The sequence below is a fragment of the Urocitellus parryii genome, chromosome 4 (genome assembly GCF_045843805.1).
Source record: "Urocitellus parryii isolate mUroPar1 chromosome 4, mUroPar1.hap1, whole genome shotgun sequence".
Taxonomy (NCBI): Eukaryota; Metazoa; Chordata; class Mammalia; order Rodentia; family Sciuridae; genus Urocitellus; species Urocitellus parryii.
The window spans coordinates 190,623,550-190,646,879 of record NC_135534.1 but is presented as its reverse complement, the minus strand read 5'-3'; the positions used below and the strand labels follow the sequence as shown (position 1 = coordinate 190,646,879).

The 23,330-nt window shown below is 44.1% G+C and overlaps 1 protein-coding gene across 1 annotated transcript in view; it reads right to left on the bottom strand.

Annotated features, from left to right (window-relative positions):
• Snx30 (sorting nexin family member 30) overlaps positions 1 to 22,862 on the bottom strand; it is a 112,926-nt gene extending 90,064 nt beyond the window's left edge. The window contains exon 1 of the mRNA XM_026391166.2: positions 22,520 to 22,862. Coding sequence (XP_026246951.2) covers positions 22,520 to 22,675 — 156 coding nt within the window. The 5' untranslated portion in view covers positions 22,676 to 22,862. The remainder of the gene's footprint in view (positions 1 to 22,519) is intronic.
• Positions 22,863 to 23,330: the final 468 nt, after the last annotated feature.

Sequence of the window (23,330 nt, the reverse complement as noted above, 5' to 3'; positions counted from 1 at the left end):
TCCCCTTCATACGCCAGTTTATATGTAGGATAGACACAGATAGAAAAGGAATCACTAAACCAAAGAAAATATGTATGTGTTATTTTGACAGATATTGCCAAATTGCTTCCGTCCATCAATCATATAGAAGACTATTCTTATGGGGAGGATGAATAGGGAGGCGTGCTTTCCTGAAGGCAAATTCCCTCTGGGTAAACCAGAGAATTATCTGAAGGTAAATGATCTCAATCTTGGCTGCCCATTAGAATAATCTAAATAAACTTTAAAAAAAAAAAAAACACTTATCCATGGATCATGCTACTAGACCCAAAATTCTAGAGCTGGGATCTGGGCATCAGTATTGTCTAAAAAGGTCCCGAGAGTATCTGAATGTGTAGTCAAGACTGCTAACTTTGTTCTAAAACAGGGCTTCCCAATTTTTAACATGCACACAATTCACTTAGGGATTGTGTTAAAATGCAGATTCTGGCTCTGTAGGTCTGGAATTAGGCCTAAGATCCTGCATTTTCAACAACCTCCCAGATGATGCCAGTGCACCTAGTCCTGGACTACACTTGGGCAGCAAAGTTCTAATGCAATACTATGATCTTGCCTTATCTGCAGTTTCAGTTTCCTGCTGTCAACAGCACTCTACAGTTTTACAGCACAAAAACATTTGGGATCTGTGGTGCTCCTGCCTTCATCTCCCAAGCAAATGGGATTATATGCATGTGTCACCACACCCAAAGAGAGAGACCATATTCATATAAGCCTTATTATATTATATTGCTATAATTGTTCTATTTTATATTGGTTATTGTTAATTACTATGCGGCATTTAAAAATTAAACTTTATTATAGGTACATATATAGAGAGAAAAAACATAACATAAATAGGGTTTGTTTGGCCTTATGGATATTTTTAGGCATCCCTTAGAGGTCTTGGATGAGAGAGCAGCACTGTACTAGATGACAGACACAGGAAACAGGCAACAGGCAACAGGCTTAGCAAAGCTGAGCTGAAGAACTCACATGACATGCCAGGCAGCTCAAGAGGAAAATAATTTGGCAGGGATATAACTTCCTAAGAGAGGATCTTGGAGGTGAATGGGTCCCTGCTCACAAAAGGGCTAGAGTTATAGCACAGTGGCAGAGCACTTGCCTACCATGTGTGAGGCACTGGGTTCGATTCTCCGTACCACATAAATATAAATAAATTAATCAAATAAAGGTCTGTCAACAATTAATATTAAGGGGGGGGGCTGGGATTGTGGCTCAGCGGCAGAGCGCTGGCCTCGAAGGTGTGGGACCCTGGGTTCGATTCTCAGCACCACATAAGAATAAATAAGTGAAATAAAGGTATTGTTAAAAATAAAAATAAAAAGTCAGGCTAAGAACTCAGACTGTCACTGAGTAAACAATGAAGAGCCACTGCAGGTCTCAGCAGAGGGGAACAGCTGAAAAACCAGCCTCAGAGCAAAGCCTGTCCAAGGAAGGGACATGACCTTTGTCCTTGGAAAGACCCACAGTGCACTCCTAGGCATATCCCCACCCTGATAAATTGTTTATCTACAAATAACAGGAGAGATCTGCTGTGCCAGGTGTCCCTGACTCAGCTAGGTGGGGATCCATAGCAACCCCCTAGCAGCCACCAATCAGCATGAGACAGGGAAAATACCTGGGATGCCAGATGACCCCCCAGTAGTTTATGGTGGTTGATAATGTGTTGGGAAACCATGTAGTTCAGCAGGAACACCCCTCTTGGCTTAAACCAATCAGTTCAAATGAATACCCCTTTTGTAGTAACCAATCACCCCTACCCAACTTGTTCCCGCCAGTGAATGTGCTAATCATGTTTTAGAGTTGTTATTTGATTTTCCTGCGGTGTGTAATGATTTGCTATGATGTATGTGAAGTCCCTGCCCTCTCCAAAGAATGTATAAAACTGCTGCAAACCCTGGGCTCGGGGCCTCTCAGCATCACCAGTTGCTGTGTGTGCGCGAGGAGGACTGAGCTAGCTAGCTCGAAATAAATACCTCTTTGCTGTTTACATTGATCTTGGTCTCTGGTGGTCTTTTGGGGGTCCCGAATTCGAGCATAACAAGCATACACAAGCCAGAACCTGAAGAAGGGAGACCCTGGCTACAGGAGAGGGGACCAGGCCACACCAAACGGCAAGGCCAGCCAATCACAGGCTTGATGCGGATACTGAGAGTCACGACAGAAACGAAGAAACATGGAAGAATAGTGCTGCCCGTGCAGGAAGGGGAGTCTCGGGAAGAGAAGTGTGGTTTTTAAAGAATCATACCACACAATGATAATGAGGTACTAAAAACAAGAATCACAGAAAAGTTTGACATATGAGTTAGGAGTTAGAAATGAAGTTGTGAGACTCGTAAGCCCAACTAAAGGCCATCCAGATAGGGTCTATGAGGAATGATCAAAGACTGGGAACCACCGCTGGGTAGGTAAAAAGGGAGAGCACAGGGATGCAGAGGCAGACCAGAGAGGACCAAGTAAATAGACAGTCAACCCATTCTGTGAACACTTACCAAACACCTGCTGTGTACCAGAAAACAGCTGTGACCAGAGGTGACCCTGAGAAAGGACCAAGAATAAGGAAAAATGGTTGGTTCATGTCAATCAAGAAAGGTACTGTCATGGTTTGGATATGAGGTGTTTCCCCAAATCTCCTATATGAATGAAGAAATGTTCAGAGGTGAAAAGATTAGATTTTAGGAACTGTAACCTAATTAGTCCATCCTAGTTTGAATGGACTGAGTGGTAACTACAGGACGCAGCCAGAGGAGATGGGCACTGGAGACGTGCCCTAGAAGGGTTCATCTTCACTGAGGCCCTTTTTCTCCCTCCCTCCCTCCCTCCCCCTCCCTCAACCAACCAACCTACCTATCTCTCTCTCTCTCTCCCCCTCTCTGCTTCCTAGCTTCCAAGGATGGAGTGGTTTTCCTCTGCCACACCCTCCCTTCCACCATAATGTTCTGCCTCACTTAGGGTCTGAAGAAATGGACATGGCTGACCATGGACTAAACCTCTGGAACCATGAGCCAAAACAAACTTTCTCTCCTCTAAGTTGTCCCTGTCAGGTATTTTGGTCTTAACAACACAAAACTAACGCAGACACTTTACCAGAGGTCTGAAAAGCTGGGTCCAACTCTAACTCTGTCATAAGCTGTTTGGGTAACTCTGATCTGCCAAATCACTTCTCTGTGTGGGTCACAGTTTCGTCCACTAGAGAAAAAAAAAAAAAAGGAAGGCCTTGAAGTAGATGATTTCCATGGCCTCTGCAGCTCTGATGGCCTAGGAGTTTACAGCAAAAACAAAAACAGGTACTGGATCTCTTCAAGCCATGAGTGATGGGGCAAGACCTGGACCACACAAGAAAGATGAGACAGATGGCAAGGCAGATGGAAGCAATGGAGAGACCACTCATCCAAGGAGCCTGGTGGTGGTGGGGCAAGTGAGGTAGCAGTGGCGCACACCTGTAATCCCAGTGGCTCGGAAGGCCGAGGCAGTCATGAGTTCAAAACCAGCCTCAGCAATAAAGACGCGCTAAGACTCTGTCTTTAAATGAAATACCAAATAGGGCTGAGGATGTGGCTCAGTGGTTGAATGTCCCTGAGTTCAATCCCCAGTAGTCCCCCTCCCCACAAAAAGAGAACAGCCCTCACTCTCTTCTAGCTCTGTAACTTCGGACTAGTTACTTCACCTCTCAAAGCCTATTTTCCCTGCTGTCGAAGGGGAATGTGACAGTAGCTACACCATTGGGTAGTCCACTGAAATAATGCAGGAAAGTTCCCATTCAAAGCCAGGGCTCCATAAATGCTAACGGTGATTACAGAACACACAGTACTATTACCTCCGGGAGAAGGCAAGGGTAACCGAGGGACCATGAGTCGGACGCCCTTGATGCAGAAGAGACAAGAACAAAGGGAACAGAACAGAAAGGGAGATGAAAATCAGGCCAAGCAGATATGATATAACAGGTTGGGCCTCGGGGAGAGCAAGCACGTTAAGCTTTTCTACAAATGGAATGCTGTAATGAAGGCTGATGGAAGGCAGGAGATGGAATAGTCAAGGCAGGCCCCACAGTCCACCAAGACTGAAGACACAAACCCAGAGGACCCAGCTCATTCTCAAACATCCCCAGAAAATGGGAAGAGGGCAGACCTAGAACACCAGCATGAATAAGAGGGGATCTTACAGAACCTGGAAACCCGTACCTCCAAGGATACACTCAAGGCCAGCTTTGCATTCATGCGATCTTATGCAGCTGGACAGACCCTGTACTCAGAAGGATTCCACACTGGGTTTAATGCTTTGCTGTCACCATTCTGGAACACTGAATACTTATCCTAAAAGGTGCCACGCATTTTAATTTTACAATGGGTCCCACAAACTATGTAGTTCATCTTGGATATAGGGATAAAGAACACTAACTGTAACTGTTCTTTATATACTTAAGAAAATCTAAGGGCAGAAAAGAAATAAAGAATTTCCCGTAACCATTAAACCAAAAAGTAATCATGTAAATTCTCTTTGAAACCCCCAAACTGACCTTTAATCTAAAAGACAAAATGCAGTTGTTATCTGAAATAGGTAACCCAAGGCCTCCTTCACCCTAGAATTTTTTTTTTAAAGAAAGAGAGAGTGAGAGAGAGAGAGAGAGAGAGAGAGAGAGAGAGAGAGAGAGAATTTTTTAATATTTATTTTCCATTTCTCGGCGAACACAACATCGTTGTTTGTATGTGGTGCTGAGGATCGAACCCGGGCTGCACGCATGCCAGGCGAGCGTGCTACCGCTTGAGCCACATCCCCAGCCCCTAGAATTTCTTTAACGCAAAAAAAAAATCACTCTGATCCCCCTTCATTACATTCTGGAGACGTCCCTTACATCATATTAAGGGCAGTTTTCACTTGTATTTCCTGCCTGGACCTCGGGTGCCTACAAGGTAAGGCCATGGTTATGTAACTACACATCCCCAGGCATGGCACAAGAGAGGCCCACATAAATCTCTGAGGAATGAACAAAAGTCCAAGTGCCCTTCATAACTGCTGATGAAGGTCATGAAATAAACAAGATCTGCCTGAACAGGTGCTTCAGAGGAAGCGGCTATATTGCACTTTCCCAGCATAGATGCTGACGGCAGCAGTGTGTTCAGCTCCTCAGAACACACCTCTGTCCTAAATGCACAGTCCTGGGGAAGGTGCAAGCTTCCATCTTTGCAATGAAACAGCCAACTGCACACCCACTTTTACTTTAATTACAGTAAGGGGGGATCAGAGTGATTTTTTTTAATTAAAGAAATTCTAGGTTGAAGAATTACCTGGAATATCTGAGAAATGACCTGTGCCAAACTAATGACATTTTCAGAATTTAGATATTTAATTCCCAATAATGCTTACATGTTATAAGAAGGTACTCAAACTCTGGTAGAATAAGTTGATCCCAGCACTTCCAGGATTATAATAAGGTTGGCATAGATGTGCATACGCATACGTATATTTACATATATATATATATATATATATATATATAATTAAGAAATGAATGAGCTGCAAATATGAAAAAAATTTCAACATCATTGACTATTAGGGAAAAATAAATCAAAACTACACTGAGATTTCATCTCACACCACTCAAAATGGCAGTCATCAAGAATGTAAATAATATAGCCAGTCGCTGTGGTGCACACCTATAATCCCAGTGGCTCAGCAGGCTGAGGCAAGAGGATTACAAGTTCAAAGTCAGCCTCAGCAATTTAGCAAAGGCCTCAGCAACTCAAGACCCTAAGCAAGACCTTGTTTCAAAATAAAACACGAAAAGGACTGGGGATGTGGCTTTTCCTTATATGTGGAAACTAGAGAGGAAAAAGGAAAAGAAAAGTGGGGAAGATCTCAAGAAAATCAAGGGAGATCAGCAGAGGAGAAGGATGAGGAATGCGAGCGAGGCGGGGGAGTGATACCAGCCAAATTATATTGTTATACCGTGTGGATGTACCAATATGTAATAACAAATCCCATAATTATGTACAATCAAACGCACCAATAACAAATGTGGGAGAAAAAGAAAGAAATGAATGAAATTTAAAAGCATATGCACCTTCCATGGGGAAAAAGAATCTTTTTCAACAAGTGTTGAGAAAATGAAGTTGTATTCTTATCTTACATCATACACAAAAACTTAACTCAAAATGCATAAAAAACCTAAACACAGGACTCAAACTATGAAGTCCTAGAAAAAAACATAGGGGAAAGGCTTCATAGCATTGGACCGGGCAATGATTTACTAGATAGGACACCAAAAGCTTATGCAACAACAACAAAAAAAAAATTGTGCAAAGGACACAATCAATAGAATAAAAAAGCAAACTGCAGACTGAGATACAATATTTTCAAGCCACATATCTGATAAGGGATTAATATCTAGAATATATATACTCCCAAAACTCAATAACAAAAATATCAAATAACCTAATTTTTAAATGAACAAAGGACTTGAACAGATACATCTCCAAAAAAGATATACAAGTGGTCAACAAGCATATGAAAAGATACAAAACAGCCTGGCATAGTGGCACACACCTACAATCCCAGCTACTCCGGAGGCTGAGGCAGGAGTATGGTGGCCATTCTAGAGCACAAACTGAGACCCAGACTCAAAAAAAAAAAAAAAAAAAACAAAGAGAACAAACAAATGCAAATCAAATCCACAATAAGATATAACTCACACCCACTAAGATGACAACATTAAAAAAAAAAAAAAGGGTCAGACACAGTGGGGCATGCCTGTAATCCCAAAAGCTCAGGAGGCTCAAACAGGAGGATCAAGAGTTCAAAGCCAACTTCAGCAACTCCGCAAGGCCCTAAGCAACTCAGCAAGACCCTATTTCAAAACAGAATACAAAAAAGGGCTGAGGATGTGGCTCAGTGGTTAAGTACCCCTAGGTTTAATCCCTGGTACCAAAAAGAAAAAAATAATAAGCCTTAAGAAGGATGTGAAGAAATCAGAACCCCGCACCTTGTTGATGGGACTCTAAAACAGTACAAGAACTTTGGAAAACAGAATGAAGGTTCCTCAAAAAAATTAGAAATAGGATCACCATATGATCCACCAATCCCCTTCTAGGTATACATCCAAAAGGCTTGAAAAGGGACACTTGCAGAGTCATGCTCATTGTAGCATTTTTCACAACAGCCAAGAGGCAAAAGTGACATACCATCCACTGGATGAATGGAAAACATGTGAGAGAGAGAGAGAGAGAGAGAGAGAGAGAGAGAGAGAGAGAGAGAGAGAGAGAGAGATGAATATATATATATGAATATATATATATGAATATATATATGAATATAAAAAAGGAAATCCTAGGGGAAGAATAGCTATGGGAGTTGTCATGTAACAGGTACACAGTTTCAATTTTGCAAGGTGAGAAAGTTCTAGAAAACTGTGGCTCAAAATGTGAATATACTTAACACTACTGAACTGCACACTTATAAATGGTTAAGACAATCTTTAAAAAGTCAATGAAAAGCATCTTATTGTACATTCACTTAAAATGATTAAAATTACCATTAATCTCAAATGTCAAAATTATTGTATGAAATTATATAAAATACAGTTAGCATCTTTTCCCCAAAGAAGTACATATACGCCCAATATTCATCAACTGATGAATGAATAAATAATATATGGTTCATACATAAAATAGAACAGTACTCATAAAAAGAATAATAATGTTGGTGGGTAGGGAGAAGAGGGAGAGATAGGTCAAAGGATACAAACTTTCTGTTATATGATAAATTCTTGAGACCTAACATACAACATGGTGACTGCAAATAATAATAAAGTATTTTACATTTGCTAAGGGAGATCGAAAGTGCTATCATCAAAGTAATTAAGAGGACATGTTAATTGGCTTAATTATGGTAATCACTTCATAATCTATAAATATATTAAAACGTTGCATTGTACAACTTAAATATATTCATTTGTATCAACCATGATTCAATATAGCTGCGGGAAAATTGAGTACTGATATATACTACAACATAAATGAACCTTTAAAACGTTAGCCAAAGCAAAAGAAGCTAGACTCAAAGACCACCTATTGCTATAATTCTATTTATAAAAAAAATCCAATATAGACAAATCCAGAGAAAGAAAGCCAATTAGTAGTTGTCAGGGGTTGGTAGTAAAGGAAACAGAGTGTCTGCCAGCAGGTACAGGGTGTCTAATAATATACTAAAAACCACTAAGTTGGATGCTTTAAAAAAATGAATTTTCTTGATAATTGCCTTTCTGACAAGATGGTTTTGACTTGTATTTCTCTAATTGCTGGAGAGGTTGAACATTTTTTCATATTTTGGTTGGATATTTGTATTTCTTGTTTTGACAAGTGCCTGTTTAGTTCTTTGCTTTTATTTATTGGGTTATTTGATTTTTTGTTGTTAAGTTTTTTTGAGTTCTTTATATATTCTGGATATTAATGCCCTATCTGAGAAATAGGTGGCAAAGATCTTCTCCCATTCTGTAAGCTCTCTCTTCACATTTTTTTCAATTTTTTGAAATGCATTTCAATTCATATTACATATATAGAGCACAGTTTTTCATGTCTCTGCTTGTTTACAAAGTACATTCACACCATTTGGGTCTTCTTCATACATGTTCTTAGGGTAGTGATGTCCATCTCATTCCACCATCTTTTTTTTACCCCCTTGCCCTCTCCCTCTCTCTCTCTCCCCTTTTCCCTGTGTAGAGTTTGTCTAATCTTCCCATGTTCCCCCTCCCTACCCCACTATGAGTCAGCCTCCTTATATCAGAGAAAATATTTGGCATTTGGTTTTTGGGATTGGCTTACTTCACTTACCATTATCTTCTCCAACTCCATCCATTTACCTACATATGACATGATTTTATTCTCTTTTATTGCTGAATAATATTCCATTGTGTATATATACCACAGTTTCTTTATCCATTCATCTACTGAAGGATAAGCATGTAGGCTGGTTCCACAGTTTAGCTATTGTGAATTGTGCTGCAATGAATATCCATGTGGCTGTGTCCCTGTAGTATGCTCTTTTTAAGTCCTTTAGGTATAGACCAAGGAGAAGGATAGCTGGATCAAAAGGTGGTTCCATTCCCAGTTTTCCAAGGAATCTTCATACTGCTTTCTATATTGGATGTACCATTTTGCAGACCCACCAGCAATATATGAGTGTGCCTTTCCTCCCACATCCTCGCCAACACTTAACTGCTGTTTGTATTCATAATAGCTGCCATTCTTACTGGAGTGAGATGAAATCTTAGAGTAGTTTTGATTTGTATTTCTTTAACTGCTAAAGATGTTGAACATTTTTTCATATATTTGTTGACTAATTGTATGTATATCACCTGAAAAGTGTCTGTTCAGTTTCTTGGCCCATTTATTTATTAGGTTATTTGGTTTTTTTTGGAGTTTAGTTTTTTGAGTTCTTTATATACAGATTAGTACTCTATCTGATGTGCAAGTGCTAAAAATTTTCTCCCAAGCTGTAGGCTCTTTATTCACCCCTTTGATTGTTTATTTTGCTGATAAGAAGCTTTTTAGTTTGAATCCATCCCATTTATTAATTCTCGATTTTAATTCTTGCACTATAGGAGGAAGTAGGGGCCTAATCCGATATGATGGAGATTTGGGCTTACTTTTTCTTCTATTAGCCGCAGGTCCCTGATCCACTTTGAGTTGAGTTTTGTGCATGGTGAGAGACAGGGGTTTAATTTCATTTTGTTGCATATGGATCTCCAGTTTTCCCAGAACCACTTGTTGAAGAGGCTATCTTTTCTCCAATGTATGGTATGTTTTTGGAGCCTTTGTCTAATAAAGATAACTGTAATTATGTGGGTTAGTCTCTGTGTCCTCTATTCCATACCATTGGTCTACCAGTCTGTTTTGGTGCCAAAACCATGCTATTTTTGTTACTGTTGCTCTGTAGTATAGTTTAACATCTAGTATATGATGCCACCTGCTTCATTCTTCCTGCTAAGGACTACTTTAGCTATTCTGAGTCTCTTATTTTCCCAGAAAAGATGATGGACACATGATTGCTTTTTGTATTTCTGTGAGGAATATCATTGGAATTTTGATTGGAATTGCATTAAATCTGTATAATGCTTAAATGTTGGTGAGGATGTGAAGAAAAATGTACACTTATACATCGTTAGGAGGAGTGCAAATTAGTGCAACTACTCTGGAAGGCAGTACGAAAACTTCTCCAAAAACTAGAAATGAAACCACCATATGACCCAGGTATCCCACTCCTCAATATATATATATATATATATATATATATATATATATATATATATATCTAAAAGATCTAAAATCAGCATATTTTAGGGAGATAGCCACATCAATTTATAGCAGCACAATTCACAATATCCTTACTATCAAGTCAACCAAAGTGCCCTTCAACAGATAAATGGAAATGTGGTGTGTGTGTGTGTGTGTGTGTGTGTGTGTATACACACACACATACCACATATATACTCACGGACTCAGCCATGAAAATGAATGAAATTATGTCTTTTGCTGGTAAATGAATGGAACTGGAGACTATAATGCTAAATGAAATAAGTCAGACTCAGAAAGTCAAAGGTGGAATGTTTTCTCTGATACGCAGAAGCTAGTCTAAAATTGGGTAGGGGAAGAGAGAAAACAAATGAGGAGATTCCATCAAAATAAAATAAAAATCAGGGGAATAGAAGAAGGGGATTGAGGGAGAGGGAGGATGGACAAGATAAGGGAAAAAGAGTGGAATGAATCTAGCTTTCTATTGTACATATATGAATACACTACAATGAGGAGTCTCATCATTACGTATATGCACAAGATGCTAATTTTTTTAAAAAAGATTAAATAGATTTAGTAGAGTAGAAAAAAGGGAACAGCAAGAGGGAGAAGGGGAAGGTTAAGCCTAAGTACTGGGGACTTAATTGGAGCAAACTATACTCCATGCATTTATAATTATATCAAAATAAATCCCAATGTTATATATAACTATTATGAACTGAATAAATAAATAAATATTTTTAAAAAGATTAATTTTGTGGCTGGGCATAGTGGCATGGGTCTGTAGTCCCTCAGGAAACTGAGGCAGGAGAATCACTTGAGCCCAAGAATTCAAATCAGCCTGGGTATCATGAGACCAATCTCAAAACAAAAAAATAAAGTTTTATGGCATGTAAATTATATTTCTGTTTTTAAAAGAAGCATATATGCCTTAGAAAACATACAGTTTAATTGTTGACCTGCTTCTCAAATTCCTGTTTTAGTCTTGCCATCATCATTAGCCAGTCACCAATGCCAATGACCAGAGTCTCCCCTGTAGAGATCTTTTGTCGCCTGTCCAGCACACCTCGAGATTGCCTTTGGGATCCTGTAGCTGGAATAGAGCTCATTTATATCTTCAGACTCCTCCCCCAGCCACAACTGATTGGCCCAGAAAATTCCTGAGCCAAGTTGGACCAATCACAGTACATGACTCTCAAGGTCCAATTGATTTGTCTAGTCTGAGGATGGGCATTTCCAAGTCCAAGACATTCTTCCCTGGGAAGAGAAGCCCTCTCCCCAACCCCTCTGGAGGCAGAGCTATATAAAGTGAGGAATGCAAGATGTCTACCAGTTGCCATGATTCCTGACATGCACCAAACTGGACTGAGAATACCAACCCTCAGTGGCATTCACAAGTTCCGCTCATTCCTATGGTTAAATGAGCCTGTCAACAGGTTTGGCTTTTTGTTGAAGTTAATGCAAGTTGGGTATCTATCATGTGCAAAAAAAAAAAAAAATACTGACTAATACACTCCCGAGTCTAATACTACCTCCCCACCCCCACCCCCACCCCCACCCCCGCACGCCCCCATCTCCTGCTGCAACAGCCTCCTCCCTGGACTCCCTACAGCCAGGCTCTATCTACCCAATCTATGCTAGGAACCTGATCACAGTAACCTCTCTTAAAACCACCAACATGGTCCTGCTGTTGCCCTGTGTGACACTTGACCAACCTCCAGACTGCTCGGGCTTTAGTATCTGTCACTACAGGGCACAATCTGCACACTTTCTACCTCTCCAGGCATCCCTTTCTGACCCCCTGGTGCACAACGTACATTACTTGACACTGCTAAGTGATGACCCATTCTGGGTTTTGAGGGGTTCTGGGGGCCTCAGGTGCTCTTCCTACCTCTGTCCATTTGTAAACCATCTACTTCATTCTCCAGTGCAAACATTATCTTCTTTGGAAAAGCTACTCTCTTCCTAAGCAAGGTCACCTTTGCTTTATTCCCCATACATCACTTTCATAATTACCGTAACAGATGCTGTTGGGGCCCCATCTGTATATCCCCTTATCAGTACCCAGTGACCTGACTCCCAAGCCCCAGCACCTGCATTTCTCAGCCTAACTGCTTCATCTGGCTGCTGAACCTACTTTGCCCACCACGGGGCAGGTTGGCAAGTGCTTGGGAATTAATATCCAAACACCCCACCCAAGCAGCCTTCAATCAATGACCAATGAGAGTTGCTGCTGGAAGACCCCTAGCTCCCTCACCATGGAGAGGCTCCCTGCTGGGTGATGACTGGTCCATGCTCAGTGGAAACTGGCTTGGTAACATACCCTTTAGTGGTTAACGTCCCTTCCCTGTGTCACTTCCCCTACTCTTCTAATGCTGTTTCCTTCACCCCTCAAATAAATGACCAGCAACTGTTCTCAGGGTCTACTTCCAGGGCAACACCACCACCTAGCACTGGCATACAGGCTGAGTATCCCTTATCCAAAAATGCTTGGGACGAAAAGTTCCAGATTTTGGAATACTTACACATAGCTTACTGAGTGAGCATCCCCAACACCCAAATCCAAAATCTGAAATTCTCAAGTTTCAGATTTCAGAGCATTAAATGGATTTCAGATTTTTGGATTAGGGATACTCAGCCTGTAGTGCAAACAACATTAAAAATACTCGTTTAAACTTCAAAACATCCCTGTAGGACATTCCAAAATATAGACAGGGAAATGAAAGCATTAAAAAGGTCAAAACATTTGTCAAAAGTCATAGAGTTAGCAAATAAGTTCAGCACTTTTTATACACAAACATTTTTTCATGTGTCTCTCTTCTTCACTGGACCATGAACATCTCAAGGGAAAGGCTTTTTTTAAATCTTTCTCTACACCTGCAGCATTTAGCACAGAGCCCAACACGTAGCAGATGCTCAGGAGACTGGAATTTTGAAAAGCACCTGTACTCTGCCACCCAAGCGTGCAGCATGCTCTCCCAACCTCTGTGATTTTCTCTAACAGGAACCCTGAAACACTTTTCCCCAATATCCCTCTTTCCCCTGCCTCTACATACACACAAAACTCCACACATTGGCATTAATTCCTGATTCCCTTCTATGGTAGCCAAATGAAGAATTCTTCGGGGCAAGGCAGGCCTGAAACACCATATGATCTAATACCTAATAAACAAGCCCAGTGGATCACACATGCATCTGTGGCCCTGGCCATGCTAATGTTTACATACTTCCTTTGCCTCCACCAAAGCTCAATCCTCAAACTGCTGTCACATCTTTCATTTCAACATCCACTCTGTCTAAACTCTGGCCTCACTTCTTCTCCCACTCCCATCTGTTTGGATCTGTGGGGATTACATGCCTGTTTGACAAAGATGCGTTTCCCTGAGAAGGGATTTGTTCAAGCAGGCTTCCAGCAGCCGGCTTTGGACAACCTCTGTCCTGAACTCCTGGCTTCATGAGACCACATGAGAAGCATCTGTACACATCACACTTGCTTCCCAGTCTGAGCATTAGTCCCCTGGACTAGGAAACCAGTCCTCCTCTGGACACCAAAAGTAATCATCTTTACTAATCTTCCTTCTCCCAAGCAACAACTCCAACCTCAGCTGTAAGGATGGCCTTAGGCCTTAGCCTAAGCAACTCCATTTTAAAACTCCAGTTTGGAACCTGCATCTCACCAGGTACAACTATGGAGCCCTCCAGCATGGCCCCCAGGCACAAACAAGTCACTTCTCTCCACCCTGACAAACTCAGAGTGCAGTCTCTGGCTTGTTGCCCTCGCCCTGATAAAAGCAAGAAAATCAGGGCAGGGACCACCAGACCAGATGGTTTAACCTCAGGACGAATGACGTCACTGAGAAATCGAGTAGCAGCTGATAGGGATTGAAAGGGTGGTCAGAAGCCCCCAAATTTAGTATAAATGATGGAGCAAATTAACATTCAGCCAGCCGACACTGATGCACACAAGCCTGAGAGCCTGAGGAGGATCTGGACTGACATCCCAACTCTTCTCATCTGCCTGATCCTCTGCATTGTTCTCAGGGCTCTCAAACTACAGGAGCCTCTTGACTCTGGTGAGACAAGGACTCTGCTCCACCCCAGGAGAAGCCTGCCTTGGTTCCTGATCTGATCACATGGTCTGAGTGAGTGTGCATCTGCTGGACTTAGAGCTTAAGGCTTGAGACTTTTGATGTGACACTTGAGCTTAGCTTGCAGAGGGAATGTCTGTCATGAGCCTGGCATGATTAAATGTGTTTGCAATGCTTATAATCAATCTAGAATTGTTTGCTGTGAATTGATTATGTCCATTTCAGTGCCTAGCATTGAGGATTGTCATTTTCTTGATTAAGAAACAGAGACATGAAAAATTGTGCTCCATGGGCTAGAGATGTGGCTCAAGCGGTAGCGCGCTCGCCTGGCATGCACACGGTGCTGGGTTCGATCCTCAGCACCACATATAAATAAAGATGTTGTGTCCGCCGAAAACTAAAAAATAAATTAAAAAAAAAAAAGAACCTATAGAGTGGGGGCTGGGGTTAAGCACTGGCCTCACACATGCGAGGTCCTGGATTCGATCCTCAGCACCACAAAAATTAAAAAAATAAAGGTATAGTGTCCAAAAACCACTAAAAAAATAAATATTTTTTTAAAAAAAGAACCCATAGAGTGAAATTTTACTGAGTGATTTGAGTGAATAAGCATTGAAAAGGGCAGAAGCGCATGGACATTCTTTATTTCTCCCCCTCAACTGCATAAGGTGCCCCTTGCCCATCGAGTCATGAGCCAGGCTAACCCCTTCCTACTGTACCTCTTCACTGCCAGTCCCTCCCCATCCTAAGTGCTGATCACACATTTCCCTGCTCAAAGACCCTCTGAGGCTGCTGCTGCCTAAAGAAAGGAGCTAACCTCCACATCATAGCACTCAGAACAGTTTGCAGTCCCCTCCTGACCTTTCTACCCAGGTCCCCGTGCACCAGTCCCCGCTCGAGATGCTCTGACCCTCTCTCCACACATGGCCCAACCCAATCCTCCTCCTGCGAGCACAGTCAACACCACCTTGGGAGCTGTGCTCCTGAACTTCTGGCTTCATAAGACCACATGACAGGCATCTGTACACATCACACTTGCTTCCCAATCTGAGCATCACTTCTCTGGACTAGCATTTATTATTATTCCTTGACATTGTATTCCAGATTTTCTTTCTACATTTCTGTCTATTTGTGGGGTGGGCTAAGATAAAAATGCAGAAAGAAAATCTGGAATATCAAGGAATAATAACCACCACCTTACACCTAAGCCCACCCCACACCTGACTGTCCCCTCAAGCCTCATGAACCGGTGAAGCCACACCTCTGCCACCTGAACCAATGCACAGACATATACCTTAATAATGGGTCTGATCAACAGGAATTAAACCCACCCTCCTCAACATTCCCAAAGTAAAACTAAATTTTCACTCCATATTTCAAGGTAAATATACTGTCAAACTCCCCCCCCCCCCCAGTTTTAAGTAATAAATCAAACAAAAAGGAACTGACTACTTCCTGTGACCAGGAAGCCAGGCTAAGCTCAGGCACAGCTGGCCCAGAATTCACGTGCTTGCCCTCTCCCCTCCGGGCTCCACTTCCCTCTCTGGCTCATCCTTAGGCAGGCACGATAACCCACTCAGGAAACAGCTGCTCACCATCTAACAGAAGCAGCCCTTTCCCTCAGCACCCATCTAACTAATCTCGGGAAAGATGGACGGGCCCCCCTTGGGGCACAGGTCCACTCAGGACCACAGCTGGCCCAGTGAAAGACAGGAAAGACCAGGCGGCAGGACAAGAACAGCCAGGTGTTTCTCCCCAGTGCCCAACTCCCCGCCTCTTCTCCAGCAAGTGTCCCTGGCTGGCCGTGCAGCTTCCCCTCCAGGACCCCTTCCTCTGTGGTTCCAGCTCTTAGGAGCCCCGCCTCCAGGCTAGCTCCCCCAGAAGCTCTCGGCTTCTGCTAACACCACCTTCTTCACTGTTTCTGGTCCTGAGAGTGACGGCAGCTTCCTGCCATGGCTGCTCTCTGGGCTCCTCGCCTGCCCTTGGCATCTTAGGTTTTCCACCCGCTAGGTGACTACTTCCCCGTACTACAGCCTCTCCATACAAAGCACCTTCAGCCTTTTTTATTCCCTGATGGGACTGCAATGGACATGGAAACTGACAAATAGACAAAAATGCAGAAAGAAAATCTGGAATATCAAGGAATAATAACCACCACCTTACATTGATTAAAGCGTCCTGATGTGCCGGGCACTACTGTCCAAACTCACGGATCAACCCAGCTATAGAGTACTTCTGTGACTCTCTTTTTACAGATGAGGAAATTGAGGCTCAGAGAGGTTAAGCAATTTGCAGTTGCCCAGATCATAAATGGTGAAGCTGAGATTCAAATCCAGATGACCTGACTCTAGAGTGCACACTCTAAAACAGGAAGCCAAGGGCTGCAAGTACTTTAGCAGGATCAAGTGCTGCCTGCCAAGAAGCCAGGTGACATAAGACCTAGGAAGCACCTACTGAATTTGGCAATAAGAGAGTCAGGGCAGTCCCTGAATAGCAAAATTCAAAACCAGAGGGCAGGAGGCTGAGCAATAAGTCAGAGGTTAGCAGAGTAGAGGTGAGAACAGCAAACCTTCCTTTCAAAGAGTATAAAGGGGAATCACAAAATTGGGCATGAGTTGGAGGGCAAGAGAGCGACAGGGCACTTCTCTTCATATTCACTTTGAGGATGTTTAAACATGAGTAGGAATGAGTCAGTTGAGAGGGCTTAATGTCAGCTTTGAGTTACAATGAAATGCCTGAGGCAACTCATTTTATAAAGAAAAAAATTTAGGCTGGGGTATAGTTCAGTGGTAGAACATATGCTAAGCCACAAAAGGCCCTGGGTTCAATGCCCAGCATTAGGGGGGAAAAAAAAAAAGGAAGAAAGGTTTGTTTAGCTCAGAATTGGAAGTTCAAGGGCATGGCACCTGCATTAGCTCTGTTCTGGTGAGGAGCCCACAGTGGGGTGGTAGTGGAGTGTGTGTGTGTGAGAGTCAGAAGTCACATCTTGAGCCAGGAAGCAGAGAGAAAGACTGGGACCCCACAATAGGTCATGGCCCCAAAGACACAAGGATCTCGCACTCAGCCACTTCTAACAGATTCACATCACCTCCCATTACCAACACCCGGAGACCATGTACCCAACACGTGAACCTTTGGGCAAGGATACAGAAGCTTATTCTACAGTGACAGAGGGGGTCTGCACACTCAGGTGTTGACAGTAGGGTTCACTGGACTAGAAAGTGAGTAGGTTTTAGCTGCCCTTGGCCCTCCATGCACACACATATGCTAATTTGCTTCACTACAGTAACCTTTTTACTACCTCTATGTATCCCATAACATCACATTATATACCTAAAATACACAAAATAAACATTTTAAAGGTATCTAATAGCATTATTTCAGTGCTGGACTAACTGTAGGTATCATAATATAAGGGTGTGGCCAGAGAGAGGGCAGATGAGCTATAAAAATGGTGAAAGTGATTAGAGATAAACAGGGCAAGAAATAGATCATTTTGGAGACTCGGACAGATCAGTCATGTGAATGGTTAAGTCCTCTAAGATGAGGATGTGCTTTGAAAAGACAGTAAGTTGAGGGGCTAAAGATTTTAATGAATGAGAGTGAACAGTAATGAAGTTAGAAAATGACAGGAATGGGGTAGGGATGCAGCTCAGTAGTAAAGCACTTGCCTGCATGCACAAGACCCTAGGATCAATCCCCAGCACAGCATAAAAATAATAAAAAAGAAAATTACAGGGAAGAAAAAGGTAGCAGTGAACATTCAGTGCTTCCTGCTTGTCCTACGTGCACTCTTCCTCCTTCTGGTTACAGGAAGACCATGATTTTACTTTGGGTTTTTGTTGTTGTTGCTGTTTGGTGCTGGGGAGTCAAACCCAGGATCTCAGGCATGTTCAGCAAGTCCTCCAGGGCTGAGCTAGGCCCCCACCTTGATTTTACTGTGAAAACCATCTCTTTCCTTCCTAAGCACAGAGGGGCTTCCAAAGTATTTGTAATAGTCTATGTCTTATTATGGACATTCATTTTATTATTCTTTAAACTGTACAGATACATTTTATTCTTTAAAATCTCCAGACATTTTTAAATGCTCCACTTGTATACTTCACTATTGTAGAAAAAATAAAAATCCCTCTCCTCATTACAAAGCTAAAGCGCTCAGATCAGGTCTGAGTAATTAGAGTCACAAAGACAGGTTTAGGTACCTGACCCAATTTAAGCCAACAAGACACCAGCCCAGAGCTTTCACTGGAACTATCAGGAAAGAGGAGCTCTCTGCTGGAGCGGTGAAGCTCGTCTGTGAAACATATCCCTCCACTAGCTTGAGGAGGCAAAAAAAAAAAAAAAAGCTAGTACAGAAGAAAGCAGAGCCAAGAGATGGCAAGTGACAGATTCCAACATCATCTGGATACCTTGTTCCAGCCATTCCTGAAGCCAAAGTCCCTGGGCCTCTTCAACAGGAACCAGTAGACTTTTCCCAGCTCTGGTTCATGAGTCTGCTTTGGTTTCTGACCTTTAAAGGGGTCCTAATTCTGCAGCACAAACAAGGTTTTCCCAATTCCACAGCCTGTTTGCTCCTTTGACCACGAGAGTCCAAATAGGCTCCAGACCCTGGAAAGCCCCCTCTCTGTGGCACTCAAAGTCAAGGCCAAAATCCTCAGGGAAGCACTGCCAAAGGCAAATGCAATTTGATTCCTCTGTACCCCTTAGTTTGTGAGTTTCCAAGGCTCACTCTGCCCCAGGCACGCTGGCCTCCAGGTCTCCCTGACTCACCAGGCCTGTGATCTCAGGCCTCTGTTTCCGGCTGCCCTCCACCTGACACTTCTCCAAACATCCACCTGCTGACTCTCTCTCATTTCCGTCAAGTCTCAGTAAGGCCTACCCAAATTCCCCTCCCCACGGCCAGTGATCCTGAAGACCCCCTCCCTGTTCAACTTTTTCTTTTTTCCAAGGCATTTACTGCATAATATAGTACAAAGTCACCAAAATGTACCCCCCTGAGGGCAGGTTTAGGGTGACCTGGGCTGGTTTATTCATCTCAAGTTCTTAGAACAGGGCCTAGCTCAGAGGAAGTCCTATTTTTTTTTTTTGACTGAATAAAAAAAATGACATGATCCTCAAAAGACCAGACCTTGGTTTAAAAAAGGCAATGGAGAATGGAGGGAAAGGACCCTGAAGCCCACCTCCTGGCCCTGATTTAAATGAAGTACAGAATGAAAAGACACCTCCATTTCTAAGACTTCAGGGAAATCTAGGTGACCTAAGGGGGCAGGAAGGAGGAGGACAAGTTCAGTAAAGAGGGTGGGGATATGGGAAGAGGTGTTAGTCACAGAACAGGACTTAAGAGGGTTTAGGTATTCCCTTCTGGAAGGCATACAGAAATCAGAGGCTGAGTCAGAGGAGAAACATGATGAAATCCATGGATGAAAGTAAAAAGAGGACAAATACATCAAGTGAATTATTTACAATTTTAGTTAGAGAGGAGAGATGTGATGATATAAGGCCTGTGGGTTTAGCTGGCATCAGAAGAATTAACCCTAGCAACCCTAGGGAAATATAAAGAATTCCCCCATCACCCCATGGTTTGAATGATTTGAGAACTTTATGGATGGAGCATCCACCATATTTGGTCTCTGCCCTACTAGAGCACTAAGAGGCCATTCAGAGTGTCAGCTGGACCAAGAGGCCAGGTTATCTTATTTCACAGCACCACCCTGTGCCATCTGCATAATAACTATGCACTGAGGGCAGCCTATCCAACCTTCACTCTTCAACCCCGATTCCTTGTCATCACAATCCTAAAATCCAAAGACCACAGCACCTGACTTACCCACTCACCCCCCAATGACCCCCAGGCTGCCTAAGCAAGAGAAAGCATGGCAAAGAGTAGGCTTCCTGTTCTGACTCACCTCTGCCACTTGCTAGCTTCTCTCTACAGAAATTCATAAGAACACCTGTGTAGTCAAGACTGGAGGAAAATGTTACTCCCAGTTAGAAAAGGAAATTACAATGCTAAGCCTCTAAGGAAAAGTGGCTTACTATAAATCAGGCCCTTGAGACTGGTATTATTTAGACCTTCCCCATAGCTGTCTAATAATTAATAATAGTGCCTTCAAGATTGTCTCTCTCAAAGAACTGATCCTGGGAAGGAAGCCATCAGTAATCAGACTTGTGCCTCACTCTTGACCCACCCAGATCTTGGTGGTGCAGGGCATACGCCCTCCAAGAACTTATTAATGAAACAATCACACTGCTAAGTCAGGTGTCACCCACGGGCAAATCATTAAGCACATATTTTAAATAGCCTCCAAGATGGCCCCAGTGATCTCCACCTCCTGGTATTCATTCCCTGGTATTCATACCCTCTCCCCTCGTTGTACCAGTGTTGGTCTACGTGACCCACAGAACACAGTAGAGGCTAGTTATATAAGATTGGCTCATTGACTCTGGGAGAAACCAGCTGCCATGTCAAATTGCCCCACGCAGAGTAACTAAAGCCTGCCAACAGCTACATGAGTGCACTTGGAAGCCGATTCTCCCTCAATCCAGCCTTCAAATCACTGCAGTCTCCTGAAAGACCTAGGTGAGAAACACCCAAAGAAGCTACTCCCAGATTTCTGACCCACAGACATTATTTCCAGGTACTATATTTTGGGGACTTTTTACAAGCAATAGATAATTGATTCACTATCATACACAGAACTGAGAAGGAAATCAGAAGGTTTAACCTCAATTCCTATCCTATAGATGTCCATTTAAGATCAATTTCTCTGTCCATAAGAAACAACACAGTATTCATTTAGCCATTCAACAATTAGTTTTTGAATGTCAAATACGTGCAAGATATTTCCAAGCTACAAAAGTGCTCATATACTCTATATATCTTCTATAAAATGAAGGGGGAAAAAAAAAAAACACCAAGCCTAAGTTTTCTTCTTTCTAATGCTTTACAAACCTCTAGGAGATAACATCAGCCCCACTCCCTAACTAATTTGAGTGCTCAGGATCCTTCTAACTGTAAACCCATCAAATTATATTTTCTCATACTGATTTTTATTGTACCACATACCCTCCATCTAAGGGGAGAAGAACATTATGTCTTCTGATTTCATTAATATTGAGACAAGGAAGAATTCATTTAGTACTTTAATAGGAGGAGAAAATCCTCCTAGTGCTTGTCCCTCCTCACAAGTGCTGAAATTCAAAATTTCAGCAATTAATGACCAAGAGGCAACAGGAGTACTGACAGAATCACTGCTCACGTCCTGCTCACAGCTGAAATAGGGGCTGGGGAGACGGTGTCCTCCCTTCCCCGCAAAGGACTTCACAGTCTCTCACAGCAAAAGGAGGGTTGTGTCACTCTAAGAAAATCAGAAGCCTCTCTCTGCACAAAGAAGGTCAAAGGGCGAGCTTTCTCTCCATCAACCACAAAACCAGCCTGTGCCAAACCTAAACGGTGTGTAGGCCGTCGGAGGTGAATGAAGCCCCAGACAGAAAACCACAGCGAGACTCTCCTCCCGCCGCGGCCAGGGTCGGAGTCAGGTGACTCCTCGGGGCAAACAGCAAACCTAAACAAAGATCACACCCCACATGACTAGTGGGGAAGAAGACAGTTCTCGCCGCAAGCCCGAGGCTGCTGCCCAGTCCTACCCCGGAAAGCCATTAACTCCGGCTTTTTTTGTTTGTTTGTTTGTTTGTTTGTTTTGGTTTTTTTTTTTTTTTTTGCAGTCCCAGGAAACTGGAGGCGCTACAAGTTATTCAGCAGCTCAGCCCCCAGGGATGCACCTGGAGGAACTTGGGACCCCATCCCAGGACACAGGCGCAGAGCACTGCACGCAGCCTCCCGCCCCAACACGCTAGCAGGACCCCTCCCCACCAGCTGTCACCGAGCTCCACCAGTCAGCGCCAGAGAAGCTCCTCTCCGGGCCGCTCTCCCCTGCAGCTGCGACCCCACGGGGGCGGCAGAGGGTTCTGGGGGCTAGGGCACGCCCGTACCCCGGGAAGGGGCGCCAGGGTGGGCGCGGTCCCTCCCAGCACGGCTCCAGAATTATCCTCCCCCACCCCGTGAGGTGGAATGAGGCTCCCAGTCCCCAGTACCACGCGTCTTACCTTGTCACCGAAGCTGCGGGCCATCAGCAGGTCCGGGCTGGGCGTGCTGTCGCCGCCCACGGCCTCCTCGCTGCTGGAGCCGGCCAGCGGGTGCGGCATGTCGCGCAGGGAGTAGGGCCCCGTGGACTGCAGGGCCTTGGGGGGGCCGCCCGCCATGGCGCGCACCGCTCCGGTCGCGCCGCCGCCGCCGCCGCCGTTTCCTCCCGCTGCCCGCTGCGGTGGTCTCCCGAGCGCCCCCCGGGCCGAGACCCCGTTCGGGCCAAGTCCCTGCACTGGCCTGGTAGGAGCCGCGGCTCGCACACTCCTCGTCCTGCCTGCTGGGCTTCTCCGCGACGCGCCCCAGCTCGCCGCCCCAGCCCGCCGCGGGTCCGCCAGCACCTCGGCCCCGGCGCCCAGCCCGCACCGCCACGCCGCCCACCCGCTCGCGGCCCCGCCCCCGCGGCGCCTCGGCCGCCCCCAGGGGCGGGAAGAGCGAGAGCGGGGGAGGCGGGGAGGGACGAGTGCGGAGGGAGGCGGGCAGCTCCGCCCTCGCCCCCGCGCGGCAGGAAGTGAGCCTTCAGCCCTCTGCCCTGTCCTCCGAGTGTCCGGCCTCGCCAACGGGAGGCAGGCCTTGCGGAGGCTGCTCGCAGCTTCAGAGCCGTGTTTAACGGAAAGCCGAGGTGGAAGAAGACGTTGGAGGATCCTGTTCCATTCCCCCCGTATTTACTGATGTGCCCACCCGCAGCCAGTCTGTGGGTTAAGGGCTTTGGGGGCACTCAAGTGAATCAGGGTCTTTTGGCCCCTAAAACTCACGCAGAAATAACCCAAAATA